This window comes from Vulpes vulpes, chromosome 2, assembly GCF_048418805.1.
Source record: "Vulpes vulpes isolate BD-2025 chromosome 2, VulVul3, whole genome shotgun sequence".
Taxonomy (NCBI): Eukaryota; Metazoa; Chordata; class Mammalia; order Carnivora; family Canidae; genus Vulpes; species Vulpes vulpes.
The window spans coordinates 48646049-48665965 of record NC_132781.1 but is presented as its reverse complement, the minus strand read 5'-3'; the positions used below and the strand labels follow the sequence as shown (position 1 = coordinate 48665965).

General features: G+C 58.0%; 2 protein-coding genes across 5 annotated transcripts; both read right to left on the bottom strand.

Annotated features, from left to right (window-relative positions):
- Positions 1-4378: 4378 nt before the first annotated feature.
- On the bottom strand, positions 4379-9600 carry LCN8 (lipocalin 8). 4 transcript variants are annotated; one of them, XR_011999776.1, is made up of 8 exons: positions 9264-9600; positions 8191-8321; positions 7680-7750; positions 7299-7403; positions 7125-7214; positions 6999-7024; positions 5341-5549; positions 4830-4965 (listed from the first exon to the last, which is right to left on the bottom strand). XR_011999776.1 is itself a non-coding variant. In XM_072748056.1 (7 exons), exons 1-7 carry the CDS (start codon positions 9498-9500, stop codon positions 5466-5468), a joined length of 744 nt encoding a protein of 247 aa, XP_072604157.1. In that variant the 5' UTR covers positions 9501-9600; the 3' UTR covers positions 4379-5465. The 4 variants fall into 4 exon arrangements, 3 of the variants coding, with proteins under 3 accessions (XP_072604157.1, XP_025837813.2, XP_072604158.1); XM_072748056.1 differs by having other exon boundaries at positions 4379-5549; XM_025982028.2 differs by lacking the exons at positions 4830-4965; positions 5341-5549 and adding an exon at positions 6450-6544 and having other exon boundaries at positions 9264-9598.
- Positions 9601-11668: 2068 nt separating this feature from the next.
- LCN15 (lipocalin 15) lies at positions 11669-15067 on the bottom strand. Its single transcript, XM_025982070.2, has 7 exons — positions 14853-15067; positions 14394-14533; positions 14245-14315; positions 13919-14029; positions 13045-13146; positions 12715-12781; positions 11669-11798 (listed from the first exon to the last, which is right to left on the bottom strand). The coding sequence occupies exons 1-6, from the start codon at positions 14952-14954 to the stop codon at positions 12747-12749; spliced, it is 561 nt and encodes a 186-aa protein (XP_025837855.1). The 5' UTR covers positions 14955-15067; the 3' UTR covers positions 11669-11798; positions 12715-12746.
- Between the last annotated feature and the right edge of the window lie 4850 nt (positions 15068-19917).

Genomic DNA, 19917 nt, shown 5'->3' with positions numbered 1-19917 from the left:
ACTTCTCAGTGTACTCATGGTAGAAGAGGTAGGGGAGCTCAGTGAGGTCTCTTTCATAAGGGCACTGACTCCATTCATGGGGGCTCCACCCTCATGACCTAGTCACTTTCCAAAGGCCCACTTCCCAATGCCATTATATTGGGGGGTTAAGATGTCAACCTGAATGTTGAGGGTAGACACACATCAAGACCACATAGGTTGTGAAAATAGCAGGGTTGCCTTGCTTAACAAGTTGACAGCCACATTTGAAATTATATTTTCACAGTTCTCATAATACAGCTGGAAACCATAAGTGGTATAGACAAAAGACATCTGTGTAACCAAAATAATCTTACACATTGCAGATTTGAGGGGTACCTGGGCGGCTCAGTTGGTTAAGCATCTGCCTTTGGCTCAGGTCATGATCTCAGGATCCCGGGATCGAGTCCCGAGCAAGTCAGGTTTCTTGCTCAGCAAGGAGTCTGCTTCTCCCTCTACCTGACACTTGCCCTGCTTGTGCTCTCCCTCTCTCTCTTTCTCTTTCTCTCTCTCTTTCCCCATGTCAAATAAATAAATAAAATCTTTAAAAATAAATAAATCTTAAAAAAAAAAGATGGCAATTGAGGAAAAATATGTATACAGCAGGCTCTCATGAGCCAGAATGAACAGACTGCACTGCAAAGGAGACATCTTAAATCCTGGGAAAAAATAGATTTTTATAAATAAATGCTGTCAGGACAACTGGATATCCATTTGGAAGAAGATTAAAGTGAAGCACATTCACCTCATGTGTGAGAGTAAACATCAAATAGATCAGAGATCTGAATGTTAAACCTGGAAATGGGACCATATGAGTAATAAAAGAAATCATTGGTGAATTTCTCCATAATGTGGATATAGGGAAAGGCTTTCTAATTGCACCAGAGTTCACTCCTGAAGGTGGGACCACTAGGAGGCAAGTGTATTCACAAATAAGGGGTTCATGGCAGGAGTTTGATCTCACGTCGCTGTAGGAACTCATTTTACAGGCCCTGTAAGGCTCTTGCCTTCTGGGAATTCTGGGAAATTTCATGCAGCCTAAGGAAAATCAAACCACTACAAACCCATAGGCCCTACTAACTATTCATCAAAATCCAGATGTAACAAAAGAAAGTACTGATAAAAACCAACTATATTTTTAAGCTTTTTATAGCAAAAATAAAGCCATTAACAAAGTCAAAAGATGAATGATACATCTGGAGAAAGTATTTCTAACATATACAGTGTGTAAGGAATAACAGTCATAATCTATAAGAAAGTTTTTTAAATTAAGAGGAAAAAAGGCCAAAAACCATCAGAAAAATAAACATAACCAGACAATTCACACAAAAAAGTTAAAGTGACCCCTAAACAAATGAAAGATGTTTGTTATGAATCGCATCTGCCCCCAAATTTGTATTCTGAAGTTCTGACCCCAGAACCTCAGAATGCAACTCCATTTGGACATGGAGCCTTTTTTAAAAATATTCCTTTTTGAGGAAAGACTATCCATTGGAAGAAAGACAGTCTCTTCAATAAATGGTGCTGGGGAAATTGGACATCCACATGCAGAAGAATGAAACTGGACCACTCTCTTTCACCATACACAAAGATAAACTCAAAATGGATGAGAGATCTAAATGTGAGACAAGAGTCCATCAAAATCATAGAGGAGAACACAGGCAACACCCTCTTTGAACTCGGCCACAGTAACTTCTTGCAAGATACATCCACAAAGGCAAAAGAAACAAAAGCAAAAATGAACTATTGGGACTTCATCAAGATAAGAAGCTTTTGCACAGCAAAGGATACAGTCAACAAAACTAAAAGACAACCTACAGAATGGGAGAAGATATTTGCAAATGACGTATCAGATAAAGGGCTAGTTTCCAAAATCTATAAAGAACTTATTAAACTCAACACCAAAGAAACAAACAATCCAATCATGAAATGGGCAAAAGACATGAAGAGAAATCTCACAGAAGAAGACATGGACATGGCCAACATGCACATGAGAAAATGCTCTGCATCACTTGCCATCAGGGAAATACAAATCAAAACCACAATGAGATACCACCTCACACCAGTGAGAATGGGGAAAATTAACAAGGCAGGAAACAACAAATGTTGGAGAGGATGCACAGAAAAGGGAACCCTCTTACACTGTTGGTGGGAATGTGAACTGGTGCAGCCACTCTGGAAAACTGTGTGGAGGTTCCTCAGAGTTAAAAATAGACCTGCCCTACGACCCAGCAATTGCACTGTTGGGGATTTACCCCAAAGATTCAGATGCAATGAAACGTCGGGACACCTGCACCCCGATGTTTCTATCAGCAATGTCCACAATAGCCAAACTGTGGAAGGAGCCTCGGTGTCCATCGAAAGATGAATGGATAAAGAAGATGTGGTTTATGTATACAATGGAATATTGCTCAGCAATTAGAAACAACAAATACCCACCATTTGCTTCAACGTGGATGGAACTGGAGGGTATTATGCTGAGTGAAGTAAGTCAATCGGAGAAGGACAAACAGTGTATGTTCTCATTCATTTGGGGAATATGAATAATAGTGAAAGGGAATATAAAGGAAGGGAAAAGAAATGTTGGGAAATATCAGGAAGGGAGACAGAACATAAAGACTCCTAACTCGGGGAAACGAACTAAGGGTGGTGGAAGGGGAGGAGGGCGGGTGTTGGAGGGGAATGGGTGACGGGCACTGAGGTGGACACTTGACGGGATGAGCACTGGGTGTTTTTCTGTATGTTGGTAAATTGAACACCAATAAAAATTAATTTAAAAAAAAAACCAACAAAACAAAACAAAAGTCAGGAGAAAAAAAAATAAAATAAAAGTTAGTATGTAACCATAATAAAAAAATATATTCCTTTTTAAAAAATATTTTATTTATTTATTCATGATAGACAGAGAGAGAGAGAGAGAGAGAGAGAGAGGCAGAGACACAGGCAGAATGAGAAGCAGGCTCCATGCCGGGAGCCTGACACAGGACTCGATTCCAGGACTCCAGGATCACGCCCTGGGCCAAAGGCAGGCACTAAACTGCTGAGCCACCCAGGGATCCCCTGGACATGGAGCCTTTAAAGAGGCAATTAGGTCAAAATGAAGTCATTCGGGTTACATATACCTGGAGTCCTTGTCAGAAGAGATTAAGGGACAGGCACACACAGGGATGACAATGGAGACCGGATGAGAAGATGGCCATCCACAACAGGCCAAGGAGAGAGGCCTTGGGAGGAACCAGCCCGGCTACACCTGGATCTCAGACTCATGCCTCTGGAGTTGGGAAGGAACACACCTCTGGTGTTGAAGTCTATGATACTTTGTGATGGGAAGGGGCAGGGGGAGAGAGAGAATCTCCAGCAGGCTCAATCTCCCACTGAGTGCAGAGCCGGACATCCCTGAGGTCGTGACCCAAGCCAAAATCAAGAGTCATATGCTTCACAGACTGAGCCCCCAGGTGCCCCTGATGTATGTGACCTTGACTTTGGGATCATGGTAACCCATTATTCCCCCATAAACAAGTGGGATGCAGCTGTGTTATAAGGCAACGACGCAACCACATGAAGGGGGCCACAGAATCAGCCCTAGGAACCTTGGGCAGAGGACTTCTATCATATTCTCAGGCCGAAGAGTAAGGGGCTATAAATCCCGGTTTCTGCCTTTCTAAGACTTGCTTTCAGTGTGCTCGGGGCTGGGTAGGAGCAGAATGGTTTCCCAAGGCTGGAGAGGGGGCAAGTGGAAGGGTGGCTCTCTCTGCTGAGAAGGCTCCACATCCTCACACCCCGGGAGAAGCCACACTGAGTGTACCAGGCACCCAGACTATGGTGTCCCAGGACCATTCTCTACAGAAAGGAGCCAGACCCCTTGGAGAGATGACCCCAGGGCTGAGTCACAACAAACCTAACAGGAGCTCAGGGGGATTCTGGTGCCAGAGAGCAAATGTGTGTTTGCAGAATCAGGGAAATGGGTCAAAAAGACTTGGGGGCCATCCTGAAGGAAACCCTGCTGGACAAATTCGGACAGGTTTGTGCATCAGGATAGAGGATGGCAATACATGATGAGTTGTGGGAGGAAGGGAGGAAGGAAGGGAGAGTGAGAGAGGAGGGGAGGGAGGGAGGGAGGGAGGAAGGGCACCAGAGTTGCACAAGAGACAGTAAACACGTGCAGGAGGAGGGAAGGCTCCTGGAGGAGGAGGCCAGAGGATGCTGAGCCTGTGTCCCACTCTCCCAGTGTCCCCGCAGTCCTGAGCTCCCGTGGACCTGAGTGGGTGTTACCTGTGACATCACTCATCCCAAGGACTGCACTAGCGCTTCCTTCTTGCACTGCACAAACTCTAGGGACAAATTTCTCTGCACTCTGATCTGTGTAAAAATAGCTTTATTTCCTAGAATGAGAGTTGGTTTCCGAGACAGCCCCCCAACCCCCACCCCCCGCATCAGCCTGTGAGGTCAACTTCCGACTTCCATGGCTCAGGCCGGGCGCTCAGGTCTCCGCAGCCTCGGAGATGTGCTTCATCGAGGTGGGCATACTTTGGCATCTATCTCTTCCGATATTTTCCCACCTCATCTTCGCTGCCTTCTGTGGCTAGGACAAGGCTACACGCCTGGTCTTGCCCCCACCCGCCCCCACCCCCCGCCCCCACCCCAGCCATTCTCTGCTCCCCTCCAAGGCTCCGACATCTGTGTTGATTCGTCCAGGGTCACAGCCACAACCTCTGCCACCTGCAGCGTGCCAAACCCGTCCAGGAGAGCCCTGGCTCGGTGCCCCACAGCACTAGCTCCCCACCAGCTCTCTTCACAGCCTCTGCGTTGGCCCCATTCGTTGCCCTATCTGTTCTCCCATGAGTCCTCTGGCTGTCAGCGGGTGTGTAGTTCTGCCATTTCCCAGCATGTCCAGCGGCTTGGGCACTTGTGTTGTCTGGCAGAGGCCCTGGATGCCGCTGTCATCCTCTGAATGGGGTTGGCTTTTGTCAGGGACTGAATGGTGTCCCAAGGAATGCCTCACTGGAGCCTTAACCCCCACTGTGCTGTATCTGGAGGTTGGAACCTGCTAGGACAGGTACCCTCCTAAGAGGAGGGGGGCACAGCCAGCTCTCCCTGGCAGTGGAGCTGAGGCCATGTGAGACACAGCGGGAAGGCCACCCGCAGCTGCAGGCAGGAGGGGGGGTCTCACCAGAGACCACCCCAATGTGGGGCTTCCGGTGTCCAGATGCACAAGGAATAAACCCCTGACGGCTCAGTGCCACGACTGGCCCAGGGACTTGGTGACCGCTGCCCAAGCCCAGGAGCACGACCCCACAGCAAGTCCACCTGCAGGCTCCTCACCTCACACTTGTTGCAAGCTTCGTCCAGAAAGATCCATGGAACATCCAAATTGTCCGCCAAGCACCCTGAGGCTGCCAGAATGCAGCTTCCAGATGTCACTCCTATGGGTCTTGTGGGAACACGGCTCAGGATTCAATCCAGCAGGTCCCAGGCAGGTTCCCCACTCCAGGCCTCGCCCTGAGCTGGTCTGCACGGCAGTCGCTGGACCCCTGAGTGACAATGGGGTTTCTGTGCTCTTGTGGGGTAGGTCTTCACCAGGCCCCCAGAACTGCTTGACCTCAGGCACCACTCTCCAGCCTCACCCACAAGGCAGCTGCTCCCTGCAAGCCTTGCCCTCCCAGCTGTGCCCAGTGCCATGGGCTCATGCTCACCCCACATGCCCTGCCCTGACCAGGCCACCCTGTCTGCCTCCGGTCTTAGCCCCCACTGATGGAAGAAAATGGGCTGATGAGATAGTCAGTGCACATTATGGGGTGACAGCGTGCGGAATGAGCCTGAAAAGACTGAACCAACCATGCAGGGGTGGGAGAAAGCCGGTGGTGGAGAGAAGAACAGCTATGACCGGGGGGGGCCTTGGACATGATACCCACGGATTTGAGGTTGGGGCAGCAGAGAGCCTTGCAAGAATGTGGGCAGAAGGGCAACATGATCCTCTTTCACCTGGGAGACCTAACCAAAGCTCTACTCAAGGGCACCGGGCCTGGTGCGCTCAGGCTCTCAGGGAGCAGAGGGTAGCTGGCACCATGACTCTGGGGCCCATGCACCTGGGGGCCTGGCCTTGGGCTCTGAGCAGGGCAGGTTGGGTATGACCCTCAGGCGGGAAGGACAGAGAGGGCACAGGGCTCTCCCCCTGCATCTGACTGTGTGGGCCCCGGGCCCCCAGGGGAAGGAGCCCTGCCTGGCCACAACACTCCCAGCTCAGCCCTCCCTGGGAGAAGTTCCAGCCAGGGATGGGGTGGGAATGGCTCCCGTTCACCAGCAATGCACACAGTGAGCACAGGCCACCAGGGCGTCGGGGTCACTATCACTTTCAGGGCAGTAGTGCAACCCCCCACAGCCTCATCTGTCACCCCTCAGGCCCCGCTCCCCCAAGAAAGACACTCGGGCAGTGGGTTTGGCAGTGGGGTTTATTCAGAGCAGGTGCAAGCAGCCCCTGGGGGGGTGGGGGAGGAGCATCCTGGCCTGGGGTCCTCTAGATCAGCTCCTGGGACACAGAAGGGCAGGGCCTCAGGGCAGCGCCCGGCCTTCAGAGGCCCCTCAGGGCTGCGCTTAGGCACATGGGTGGACCCGGCGTCCTAGCAGCAGAACCGTGAGCACAGCCTCCCTAGGGCTCAGTTTCTCCACATGCAAGATAGGGTCACAGCCCCACATCTCGGGACCATGTTGTGGGGGGGGATCATGCAGGGGATGTGCCAGCATCCCCTGGGACACAGGGAACCAGTGCCCCCCTGACCCCATCCGGGGGGGTGCTGGCGCCCGTGGGACAGAAGGGGGGGTCCCTCGAGGGCCCAGCCTCCCCTGTCCCTCTCTCAGCCCCCAAGGGCCCTCTCGCAGCCTGATGTCAGCACCCTGGAGGCCCAGGGTCCCGAGTGCTCCGGGGCCCCGTCAGGCCGGGAGACTCCAGCTTGGGAAGCTCAGCAGACTGGGGCAAGGCTCACCTCCTTCAGGAGTTTGGCGCACCTCCCTGCGGGGCGGGGTGGGGGGTGGTCAGGTGCTGCAGGACAGGCCCCTTTCCACCTCGGGGGGGCCCCCACCTGACACCCCCCAGGAGGCCTGGGGCTCACCGTGCCGGGCTACCAGGTAAAGCCCCGTGTCTGCGGTCAGCTCCCGGAACCTCCAGAAGCCTGGCCCATACTCGTCCTCGAGGCTGCGGGCTGTCGGGGGGCGCAGGAGCACTGAGCTGGGCTGTCCCAAGGAGGGCAGTGGCACGCCCCACCCCCCACCCCGGGTGAGCTTACTGAAGTACTTGAGCACACGGAAGTCCTTGCCTTGCCAGTGGAGGGACAACCGCAAGATGGCATACTGCTCGTAGTCCGTATCTACCACTTGGATCTCCCTGTGGCCTGGGGGGTAAATGGGAGGGAGGGACATGCCCCCCTGCAGGCTGTGGGGCCTGCCCTCTCCTTTCCCGGTGTCTGGACCCTCCCATCATGTGAGGCAAGGGGAAACAGCAGCCCTTGAAGGCCACCCCACCTTGTGCTGAGAGAATGGGAGCATCTGGGGCATAAGGAGGGGTACAGGGAACTGCACGGGAAACGGTGTAGAAAGATAGCAAAGCCAGTGTAGTGGGCACGCAGAGCTGGGGGCTGTAACTGTAGCAACAGGGCAACGGTTCTTACCAGGGAAGACGAATGTCCCCGACATGTCTATCTCTGAGCCCACTATGTTTTCTGTCTCACAACTTCCTGAGCTGAAAGCCAGTGAAGCACTCATCAGGGCAACGCCAGCTGGCATTCCTCCTGCCAGGCTCATCCCAGGGGTACAGGGAGGGAGGGCTCCGGCAGCATGTCTGTGCCCAGGGGAGCCTGGGCCGGGACGAGGCAGGGGTTTGCAGAGCTGGGGCCAGGCCAGCCTCTCCCTCAGGGGCTCTGACCTCCTAAGAGCCAGCCACACAGCCCCATGTTTCCTTCCTGTAAGTTCATGGGGCTTTATCAAAACTCCATGCTCATCTTTGGGAGATGTAGGTGTCAGGGCAGATGTCTGCATGCTGCCAGGGGGACTGGGGGCTGAGGTCTCGGGGTTTGGACACAGGGACGACTGACACCGTGTGGATCCACAGCTGCAGTTGGCGCCATCAGGCGGCTCCCCGGCACTTGGCTTCGCGCATCTGTCCCTGTCGTGACCCCGTACCTGTAATATGCAGCCTTCACCAGCAGTTCGTGCCCGCTCAAGGTCAGGAACAAGGCTTCCAGCCTCTTTGGGGTCTTCAGTACCAGGTTTTGGCTGGAGGCCACACCAACTTCCTTCCAGAATCCTGCAATCTAGAGAGAGAAGCCAGAGCCCCGTCCAGGAAGGCAAGCCCCCCAGGGCCCCTGAGCAGGACACTGCTGGTCTCTGAAAGGACAGCAAGCAGCGGTCATCACCCTTCTGAGGAGTCCCTTCAGCCCACCAAACAGCAGCACCCCATCTTTGGGGCCAGGACGCCGGGGGCGCATCCATGGTCAGAGCCTGAGAGAGGGAGTAGCAGCCAGCGACCTGTGTCACCCGCAGGAGGCAGTGGCTTCATCCGCCACACTGGGAGCTGGGGTGGGAAGGTCCTGCCTTCAGAAACCTCCCGGAACCCGGGCTGCCGTCTGAAACGTGGAAACCGATCATTTGGCAAGAGGAAAGAACGCACGTCCCCAGTGCGTGTCACCTCCAAGCCTTCGGAGGTGCTTCTGGCTTGGCCACTAGAACAGACCTGGCAAAGAAGGACCTCGGGCAAAGAAGCATCTAGATGGGAACCAGAGACCAGACGAGCCCCACCCCAGGAGAGTGGCCACACCGGAGCAAGTGCAGCAGGAAGCTCCCCACACGGAGCCTCACGTGCCTGTTACTACCAGAGCTCCCGGGGGGGGGGGGGGGACCCCACTGACCCAGGAGCAGGAGGTGGCCACACTGAGCCCCGGTCCCAGGATGCTGGAAGACCACCTGGCCCACCCACAGGAGACCCTCAGGAGGGCTCTGACCCTGCCGGTCCCTGGGCGCTTGCTCTCACACCTGCTTTCAAGGGGAGGGCTGACCCGGGTGGTTCCTGGGGCCCTCCAGCCACCTGCTCTCTCCGGGCTGACCCGGGTAGGTCTTGGGCCCTCAGCCACCTGCTCTGTCCAGGCTGAACCGGGTGGGTCCTGGGGCCCCTGCTGTATCTGCTCTGGAATTGGCTGGGGGTTGGAGGGACCAGGTCCTGAGTCACTAGACCTCCCCACGTCAGAAAGAAAAGCCACCTTCTGCAGATCCAGGTCCAGCATGGCTGTCTCCCCCTGCACCGTGACAAGGCCCAGGATGGCACTCAGCAGCCCAGCCTCCATCACTGCTCCCCTGGCCTCTGCTCCTCCAGAACCAGGTTTATATTGGGAACACAAGCCCATTGCGCAAGAAGCTGAGGATGTCATCAGCACACGTGGCTGAGAGCACTCAGAGGAATAGCTCTGTGCCCAGGCACTGCACAGGCCCAGTGACATCCACAGCCACTAGGTTGGGGTTGGCCTGCACTGGAGCAGTGGTGCCACCACCTTCCTGGCCCCAGACGACACCTGACACCTGCAGTGGGGCAACCAGAGGACCTGAGAGGTGGAGCCCCCCCCCCCCACACCGTGGGACGGCTGGGGACACAGCTCCCACCCTGTGGGGGCCAACAGACGAACACGCCACGCCCAGGCCCCACAGGCTCAGAACACCTTCCCCACAGGGTGCACGGTGGTTTTCAGGCTTTCTCCAGCCAGTCTTGGCCCAGACGAGGAAAGGGGGTGTCACCCAGTGCGTGTCACCTCCAAGCCTGGGTGGGGGGTGGGGGGTGGGAGGGTGGCTGGCTGAGGCAGCACGGACCTGGGGGGGACCCACCCTCCTGTTGGAGGAAATGAAGGAGGGTCTCCTTTCCCTGGGCGCACCCCCGTGGAGGAGGCGCAGGGGCCGGGTTAGGGGGAGCTGCGGGAGATGGAGGTGGGGGCCACAGGGATCACCGGAGAGCTACCTTCTCGCAGTTCATGTCCTTGCCCACTATGACAACATCCACTCCTGGGCCAGGCCCCCTGCCCATCCACCCTGGACACACTCAGGCCTTGGCGCACATCCAGGTATGACCCACCCCCAGAAGAATGGCCTGAGAGAGGCCCTGTCTTGCCAACCCACCCAGCCAATGAGCATAGCCAGGACACAAGCCAGTGTGGAGGGATGCCAGAGCCACCCCTTCCCCAGCTGTGTACCCTGCCACTCGATTTTATCCCTGAGGACAAGCATGGCAAGTAAAAGAGGAGCCGGCCTTCATGGGCAGCAGCTTGGGCCTCCTAGCTGCATGATTCAGACCAAGCTGCATGCTTCGGTTTCCCAGCTACAATGGCCACAAAGCAGAGGGACAGGCGCCATGTGGCCGGGGGGCCCAAGGGCGCCCAAAGCAATGTCTGTGCAGATCAACATCCTTGGTTCTTGACGGGTGACAGGCAGCCTCCCCAGCTTCAGCGCCAGGAAAGCCCACCCTGGAATGGCTCCAGGCCTGGTCAGCTGAAGGGGAGGCCCCCCCACCAGGGGGACTGGCTGCCTTGGTTCCTGGCCACTGCACTGTCTCCCACAAAGGCTGCCCAGTTTAGGGTCAGGCAGGTGTGGAAAGGTCCAGCTAGGATGGGGCAGCCCAGAGGTGGCCAGCCCAGCAGAGCCCGAGGGGGCCACCACACAGTCAGAGCGGCGGGGTTCCAAGGAGGCTGAGGACTGGCTGACATGGGCCCCAGCCTGGTGCCAGCCCAGGCTGCAGAGAGGGCCCCCGGGGATGCGCTCAGCCAGGCAGGAGACAGAGGACAGGAAGTGTGGGGGGCAGGACGAGCATAGATGCCCCTCAGCGGGTCTGCTGCCTGCCCCTGGCTTCAACCCATGAGCAATGAAGCAGGACCCCACTCCCTTCCTGCCCGCGCCCATGCCTGGCCCACGCCCGGCCCTTTGAAGCACAACCTGTCGGGACAAGACAAGAGCGCTGACAGCCGTGCATCCAGGAGGGCTGTCTTGCACCCCCTCATGTCACAGGGGGTCAGCATGGAGCCCAGGCCCTGGAGCCTGACCACTGGCTGGAGCCTCAACCTGGACCTGTGCTGGGCAAGTCATTGACCTCTCTGTGCCTCGGCTTCCCGGGTAAGGCAGGCAGCAGGCTCCCTGTGTGTGTCCTGGGGTCCATGGTGGAACAACTGGGCCAGGCCAGCTGCAAGGGTTCCCAGGGCTCCGGCCACGACCATGACCCCATTCCAGGCCTCACCGAGGTCTTTCTGGCATACACAGGCTCAAGGTCACCCCGCGGCAGGAGGGAACGCCCCAACAAGTCCAGTGTCGCAGTCCCCACTCTGCTGCGCTTCCGGCTCTTGCAGGCAGGGGTCTGTGCGTGCCTGGAGGAGCCCCAGCAGCAAGGCACCCTGGCTCCCTGGAGGTGCTATGACCCCATGGGGGCCGGGCCAGGTACATCAGACAGAGTACCACCCCTCGTAGGTACCAGGCTGAACTGGAACTTCCTGGCCCCTCAAGCCAGGCAGTGCCCAGGGCTCAGTATACCCTGCACACCCACTACCCTGTCTCAGTTTCCCCAGGAGCCCTGGCTCAAGACGGGGCTCGTCGTGCCCTCTCCAAGAGCCTCTGCAAAGAGGTGAGGAGCCTCTCGACTGCAGAATATGTTTATTGAAAGGAAAGGGGGGCCCAAGGATGGGGAGGACAGAGTTAACCCAGGCATAGGGGGGACGCTGGGTCCAGAGAAGTCAGGGCGATGAGGACTGCTGCTCCAGCTCCCTCTGCACAGGTAGGAAAGGCACAGTAACCCCAGGTATCCCCAGTCCATAGCACCCCTCGGCCACTGCCAGCTGGACCCACACACGGCAGGGTGCCCCATGCCTCTCTTGCTCGAGGGCCAGCAACAAGGGGCTGGCATGGCCAGAAAGCGCCAGAGGGGCCCCAGAACCACAAGACCCCCAGACTCAGCACCTGAGAGGTGGTCTGCTTGGGGCACGTTCCCTTGAAAGCTGGGGTGAGGCACACAGCTAGAGGATGGGGCTCACCCTGCCTGAAGGTGAGCCTCCCCGAGGGTGCTGCCCCAAACCCACCTCTCCTCCTACCCACAACCGTGTGTGCTGGGGGCTAGCCGTGTCCTCCAGACCCGCTGGGCAAATAGCCAGGACAGCCAGGGAGAGTGGAACAACAGTGGGGAAGCCAGATGCGTGCACTGCACAAGCATCCAGGCCTGCCGGTAGGGGCACCAGTTGTCCCTGACTGGGTGGCTGCCTTGTCACTGCTGTTCTGTAGCGTTTTACATAGGCTCCCAAATGATTCACTGTGAACTTGGTCAGGGGCCAGACAGTCCCAAGAGTCCACCTACTTCCACATCCCAAGGGCTCCCGGGGGCCCCAGCCCTGTGACAGCAGTGACCTGAGAGGTGGCAGGTCCCGCCTCATGGGACCCTTTGGGGGAAACCAAGGCCCAGACACCCTAGGGGGTGAGCCAGAAGCCATGGTAATTTGTTAAGGCAGCCCTAGGAAATCAGAGGAGACTTCCTAGAAGAGGTAACATGGAAGCTGAGGCCTGAATCATGAAAGTGAATGGCCGGGCAGCTGGGTAGGGGGTGTGGGCAGTGGGATCTGTACATGCAGAGCTGGAGCTGCCCACACAGGCCCAGGAGCACAGGACAGAGTCGCTGCCTTGTCTCCCTCCTACCTGGGAAGGGCCAAGGTGGGTCTCTGGATGGGTCAGGAAGCCTCCTTGCCTGCAGAGGAGCACACATCTACGGGAAGGAACACGGTTCGTGAGAGGCTGAGCTGCCTGGCACTGCCCACCCTCCCTGCAGCCCCACTCTGGATGCCCTGGGCCCCCAAACAGCCCCACCCACTCAAAGACTCTCCCTTCTGGGCCTAAAACCTCGTCCTTAGTGCATGCTTGTGGGAAGGAGGTGGGCCTGCCAACCTACCCTAATAAGACAAGGCCACATCCTGCGGTGCACCCCTCGGGGGAGCAGGAAGGGCCTGGGGCAGGCCTTGGTCCACACACCTGACTTGGGCAGCATGACCATCATGTCATTGGGGAGCCCCACGGTGGGGTAGAAGTCCTGGAAGGCCTTTGCGGCTTGGGGACTTGCTTCCTGGGTCCGGCCTGAGGCACAGCAGGGCCCCTGTGAGCTCCGTGGCTCACAGTGCTGAGGGGAGGGGAGGGGAGGTCGCCTGTGGCTCATAGAGGGGAGGGGAGGAGGGTGGAGGTCTCCTGTGGTTCACAGAGGTAAGGGGAGAGGAGGGGGGTGGAAGTCTTCTGTGGCTCACAGACGGGAGGAGAGGGGGGAGGAGGTCTCCTGGTTTCAGTGCTCCTCCTTGAAAGTTGACATCAGGTCTACCATCCAAGATTGGGCAGGCTGTGCAATGCATAAAAGTGCCTGCCTGGCTGAGGGACCAAGGCGACTGGAAGGCACCGAAAGGGGTGTCCTTTCCTAGGTCATAACCAGGTGTCTGGGAGGTTGGGATGACCTCCCTGTTCCCCAGGGTCACATCCCCCCCCGGGCCCCATAGCCCTCAGGCTCCCAACACCAGCCTCCAGCCCTCACCCCGACCCCATCTGCCAAGGTTCAGAAATGAAGGTAAAATAGGATCTCAGCCCCCACTGAGCTCTCAGGCAGGGGAGGATGGATCCCCACCCTCAAAAGGTCAGGCCAGGCCCTCAGTGCCCCTCGAGTTAAGTCCTACCCAGGCAAAGATTGGGGTTCCTGCCACCCCCTCCCGGTCCTTCTTGGCTTGAACTTAGGGGTGATGGTGGGGGAGGCGGGTTCTAAAGGGGTGGGGCCCGGGGGAGACAGGGAGGGTGTCCAGTGAGGCCTGGCCGGGGCAGAGGGGGTGTCTGGTGGGTCCAGTAGGGAAAGTGGGCAGCAGGGCCTCACTGTAGAGCTGGACCATGGTGCTGAGCGCCCCCTCCAGCTCCTTATAGATGTAGAGCACGGCGAAGGTGTCATAGTCTGTGTCTGCCACGCGCACGTCCAGGTAGCCCAGGGCTGCGGAGGCAGTGGCCAGTGGCCTGGAGAAGTGTGCAGGGCCCAGGCGCAGCCTCCCCCCACCGCCCCCACAGCCCCTACCTTCGGGGAAGAGGGAGAGGGAGGGCAGGGGAGGGCAGGAGCCAGGGATGGGGCTGGTCCCAGGCAGGAGGCTGCCCAGGTCACCCTGCAGAGAAGCTGTCAGGGGTCCCTTGAGGTGGGTGGGCGGGACCTACCTGGGACTCTGAAGTGCCCCTCAGAGCCCACCCTCAGGTACTCAGCATCCAGCTGGTGACAGCCGTCAGCCCTGGGGGGACAAACCCAGTGCTTGTCCTCGGCTGCTTGCCTGGACCCCTGCCCCCGCCACCTGGCCCGGCCCACTCACCGAGGGAACTCCATGTGGACACTGAGGTTGCCCCCTGGCATGGCCCTGATAGTCCTGCTGGACATGAGCAAGTGGTCCTTCTTGCCCAGGAAGACCTTGCAGTCGGAGACCATGGAGACCACGTACCAAAGGCCTGAGAACTGCAAGGCAGATCTATGGCCGGCTTTGCCCAGCACCCTGGGCCCCAAAGCCACATGACCATACAGGCTTGTCTGGAACCACACAGCTGGGGGTCCCCCAGTGCCCAGCTCTTGGGATGAGCCCCTGTTCTTCCACCTTCCCCGGGCGGGTTGCATGACCTCAGTCCCCCCAAATGTGAAGTGGGTCAGTGACTACCCTGCAGGGTTGGTCAGCAGTGAATAGAGAGGGAGTCCTGGGGCTCTCAGACAAGGCACAGGGCAAGGACCCATGGGCTTGGCTCCCCACCTGCCCACGGCACAGTGCAGGGGTCACTGTTACCTTTTTGGCATCAAAATCTGGCTGTACCAGGACCTCAGCCCAAGCCCCGGACAGCCAGAGCAGCACCAGGACCTGGCCCAGCAGGACACACCTCATCGCCATGCCGTCCTCCACCCGACACCTAATCTGAGCCTGGGATGCCGGCTTTATAGCACAGCCCAGCTGGGCTTAGGCTGGAGCAGTCAGCAGCCAAAGGCACGTGGCCCTGGAAACTCTGGCCCCTTTGTCCATTGTCTGACACAGTCACTAGAGATCCCCCACCAGCCCCAGGGGTCATTTCCTGGAGGGCTCCAGAGAGGCGGACTTGCACCTCTCACCTCTCACCTCTCCCAATCCCGTCTGAGCATCTGTCCCCCAGACCCGCCAGCCAGTCACCGAGGACCAAGCAGGGACCTGATCTTGGCCTCCAGCCACCTCCACACTGGCTGGGGCTCGGGGCCCAGGGTGAGTAAGGCTGTTCTACCAGCAGGCCCCCACTCAGGGTCTGGGTCCCCAAAGTCCTCACTTCTTCCTCCCCATGCAGGAGTGAAGTCACCATTGGCCAGCCCAGCGGTGACAGAGGCCTGGGTACGTCTGCCTCTAGACCCCGCTGCCCCCCAGAGGGTGGAGCTGAGCTGCCACTTAGGGTGGATTATGGTGTCACACCACCTTATCAACAGTTGCATAAGCAAGTGGGGGAGGGTGTCGCCAGGATGGCGCCACAGGCTGGTGGGGGTTCCCTGGCAAGGCCTCCACAGTGACCTCCCGTGTGCACCAGACTCCACTTGAGAAGCACCTCGTGGCTTCTGGGCACACCACTGATGGGGCAAGCATCCGGGGAAGGGCAGTGCTGCTCAGTGCTCCAGACTGGAAGGGCCTATGGGGTCAGAGAAAGACCGTCCTCCCTCAGCTCATCCCCCAGTGGAGAGGGGGGCGGGGCGGAGGGCTTCTGAGAGCTGCCTTCTCTGGGTTTCAGGAGATGCCAGCTCTTGCCAGCTCGAGGCCAGGCCCCAGGGTCACTGCGGAGAACATGGTGAAAATCTTCCCTTGAAAACATCTACAAAACAGGCATCTGATAAAGGACTTAAATCCTGAATCTATAATGAACTCTCAAGATACAATGATAAGAAAAACAAGCAACTTGAGTTAAAAAAAGAAGAAAAAAACAGGCAAAAGATTTGGAAAACCACCTCACCAAAGACATCCAGGTGGAAAAAAAGCATGTGAGCCCTGTGTGTGAGTGCGGGTACACGCCAGGGGACAGCAGTCTGGGACTGCTTACAGCTCTAGAGCCGCCCATACCCGCCGCCAGGCTGGCTCAGGTTTGTAGATCCTCAGAAAGGGCAACATCCCTGTCCTAGGACAATCTGACAACCGCACACCTCGGTATTGACATGGGAACATTTGCCAACACCTGCATGTGGATGTTCGGGGGCTTTATTCACAACCAGCGAAAGGCCGAAGCCCCTGAGCATCTCCTGTGGCCAGGTGGCTGGACGGGGCCTCCGTGGCAGGAGGAGCCGAAAAGAAACCGTCCACCTGGGGAGGTGCACTCACTCAGATCCCAGGTGCACCCCTGAGTGAAAGAAGCCTTTCTGGGAAGACTCCAGTGAGGACTCCTTCCTAGGACCTCCCAGAATAGGTCCCTACAAAGCTGCTTGGGGGTGGCAGGGTGGGGGTGCAGGCATGGCAGCTCACAGAGGGGCACGCAGACCCCTTTGGAGCCAGGACGGTGGTGGCCACATGTCTGCATCCATCTACACCCACAGAGGTGTATGGCAAAGAGTGAGTTCTGCTGGGTGTAAATTCTACCTTGTTGTTTTACACGCATATATAGGAGCTACAGATACATGTAAGATCTTCCCCCAAATGTACGGGTGAGGGACAGGAAGGCCAGAGAGGTGCCGAGGTCCCCCTGCCCCAAGGCCAGAGCTCCACAGAAAAGTGTGGGGCCAAGAGACACGCGGACGGCAGCCACAGGCCTTCTGGGCCAGGCTGAAGCATCCACCCTTCCCAGGGTTAGTGAGGGCCAAGGGACTGACTGCCACAGCCTACGGACCCCTCAGGATCCTCCGAGGTGAGGGGAGCCAGCCAGCCCACGTCCCTGGAAGGGTCTTCAATGTAGCGCAGCCACCTTCTTACTGTGTCCACACAGTGGGCAGAGCAAACCTTAGGGAGCATAAACCTGGTGTATCCCTGCTTAAAATTCTCCAGAGTCATCATGGCACCAAGAGTGAAACCCAGGCCCCAGCCCCCAGCTCCCCAAGCCCCTAGCCTTGCCCCCAGCCCCTAGCCCACCCACCCTGTGACCCTTCCAGCACCAGCCCTGGAGCCAGCCTTTCCCTGCGCAGCTTGTGGCCTCTGCCTCCTCCACAGCCCTCCTCAGACCCCAGCCTACACCCCACCTCTGGCCTCTTTCCTCCAAGCTCTGAGCTTAATCCATATTTTCCTCTGTGGGGACTTTCTGTCCCTGCTCCACACTATATATGCCATGGACTTGGTGACAATGAGAGCAGCAGGTGGCCTATCAGCTTCTGACTCCCCAGCTCTGGCCCCAGAAGGTGCTCAGTTCATAGCTGCACATAGAGAGCATGAAGTCACATAGCCCATCACTGAGGCTGCAGCACAGGGTGCATGATGGCATCAGCCTGCCCGGTCTTTGGCTGCAGTGGGCACTCAGGCCACAGCCTCACCCCTGTCACCCGCAGAGTCCAGCACGGGGGTGGTTGCCAGGGCCTCCGGTGCTCCTGCTGGTCCCTGCCGCTGGGGGGGCTCCCCACATGCCTACAGAGCCAGGGAGGCCTGAGGTGGGGCATCTGGCCCACAGGCAGCATGGTGCTCCTGGGACTGCAGGTGGGCTCTGCTGCAGAGTGGCCTCGACGGCTGCCAACACAGGATAAACACAGGAACAAGGGCTGGCCGGCGCCAGGCCGCAGACGAATGGGGGAGAGGGACCTGTCTGGGAAGCTGCCTCCCCTAGGAATCCACGGAACAGGTGCAGAACAGGCGAGTCCTCAACCAAAGGGAGGTCAGGGCTGCCGGAGCTTTGGGGCTCCCAGACAGCAGACATCATTGTCGCTGGAGGCTGATCCTGGTTGTCCCTGCCCTCTAGGGAGACGAGGTGCACAAAGGAGCAGATCCCCCTGCCCCAGGGCCACGGGCTGGGTGGCATCCAGCGAAGGCCACCCTGGCCCTCCTAAGCAGCTCTTCACTCAGGGCTACCCCAAGGGGCTCAGCCACTTTCCCCCAAAAGCTCTGAGAGCAGGTCCCCAAGTAGGCTGACCTGCCCCGTGCCCTGTCTGCCCCACCAGGGCCCTGTCTGCCCCACCAGGGCTGGTCCACCCTCAGGTGTGAAAAGAAGCAGAGAAGGTAAGCTCCCCAAAGCTGGGGCCACGCCCTGGTCTTTTCTTGCCCTGCAAACATCCTCTCCACCTCCAAGGTCCAGGCCAAATCGAGCAGAGATGCCCTAAGGGGTGCCCCCCACTTGTGGGTGGAGGAACAGGCCCTGCAGACGGTCAAGGAAGGCCATGGCCATGACAAGGCCACCTCGTCCCCTCCCAGGGGGAAGCAGGGCCGGCAAGCTCCTCCCCTGCGGGGTTTGTGGAGGGGTGGGCTCCTCATGTCCAGCTGAAAGCCTCTCCATCCAGCTGAAGCACAACTGCCCAGGATGAAGGAACCAGAGCTCCTCCAAGCACCCTCACCTGCTCCTGCCCTTGTGTCTAGCTCAGGGCAACAGTCACTGTCATCCAGGCACCAGCACTGGTGGGCAAGCGGGTCCTAGCTGACTGCCCTGCCTCTTCCCCTTCCCCCTCCACACTGTGAAGACTAAGGGGCACAGGTGTGGAGAGCTGCCCCCTCGCCCCACAGCCCCTCTGGTCTGCCCTGGGGTTTGAGCCCGAGAGGAGGAAGCTCGTACCTGCAGCTCAGACCCAACACTTCCCCTTGGAGCTTCTTGTTCCATCCCACTCACCAGCCCACAGGGCTGCCCCAGTTCCCACTCACTTGGTTCCTTACCTCCCCGCTAACCCAGGAGCCCCAACATCCTTCAGTAAACTCTCTTGGCTGTGGTTGGTCAGGGCTGCTGACCATCTCCCCCAGGCCCAGCCCAGCCAGGTTCTTGCTCCCACAGTACTTCTTAATCCCAGACCACTGTCCTCAGGGGAAGAGAAAGAATCTCCAGGGCTTTCGAGTCTCCACCCTGCTGACCACAGAGAGAGCCCAAACAGTGTGGACGATGTCAAGGGCCCCTGGGCCCCCTGCCCAGTTGGGCTCTGCCTCAGGGAGCCCCAGCAGGAGCTGGGAGGGGAATTGGGGTTCCTGTGTGCTGGCCAGGTCCCCTCTGTGGTCCCCGGGACCTCACCTGCACACAGTGCCCCTCTACATACTGGAACCGGTCCCTCCTCCACCCTGTGACCTGGGGTGCTCTGCTCAGCTGCTCTGAGCTCTAGCCTCCTGCCCTGGCCCTCAGAGTCTCCTATGCTCACCCTCATCTGGGTAAACACACTGTGTACTTTCTCCTAACTTGCCTGTGTCCTCCATGTCCCTCCAGGAAATGGATCAGGGCTGGGCACATCTGCAGGGCTTCAGGAGGGGTCCTGCCCCCACCCTCACCTGGAACCACCTGGAATCCAAACCAGGCAGCTGCCCTCAGTGCTCCTGTCCCTCAGTTATCATCCGTACCCTAGTTACGGGCTGTGGGCCACCCAGGGACCCTGCCCCAGCTTTCAGCTTCAGTATACAGGGTGTGGCTCCTGGGGTGGGGTGTCATGCATTTGACGGCAGGCCTGAGAGCCCTCAGCCATGTGGACACTTGCAGGGCTCAGGGGGTGGCCACAACCACCCAGGACCACACTTCCTGCCTCCAATCAGCCTCTGCTTCAGGCCTTGGGAATCCTCCCATTTGTTGGGGCTCCTTTGCTGGGGCAGCCACACTGATGGGAATGAGAAGAGGGAGGAGGAAAAGTGGGGCAGGAGAGGGGAGGGGTGGAGGGAAGGGAAAGGAAGGAAGGAGGACAGAGGGAGGGGGAGAGGAGGGGGAAGGGAATGCTACCCTCAGCACTTAACCTGGGCCAGCAGGGCAGGCCTA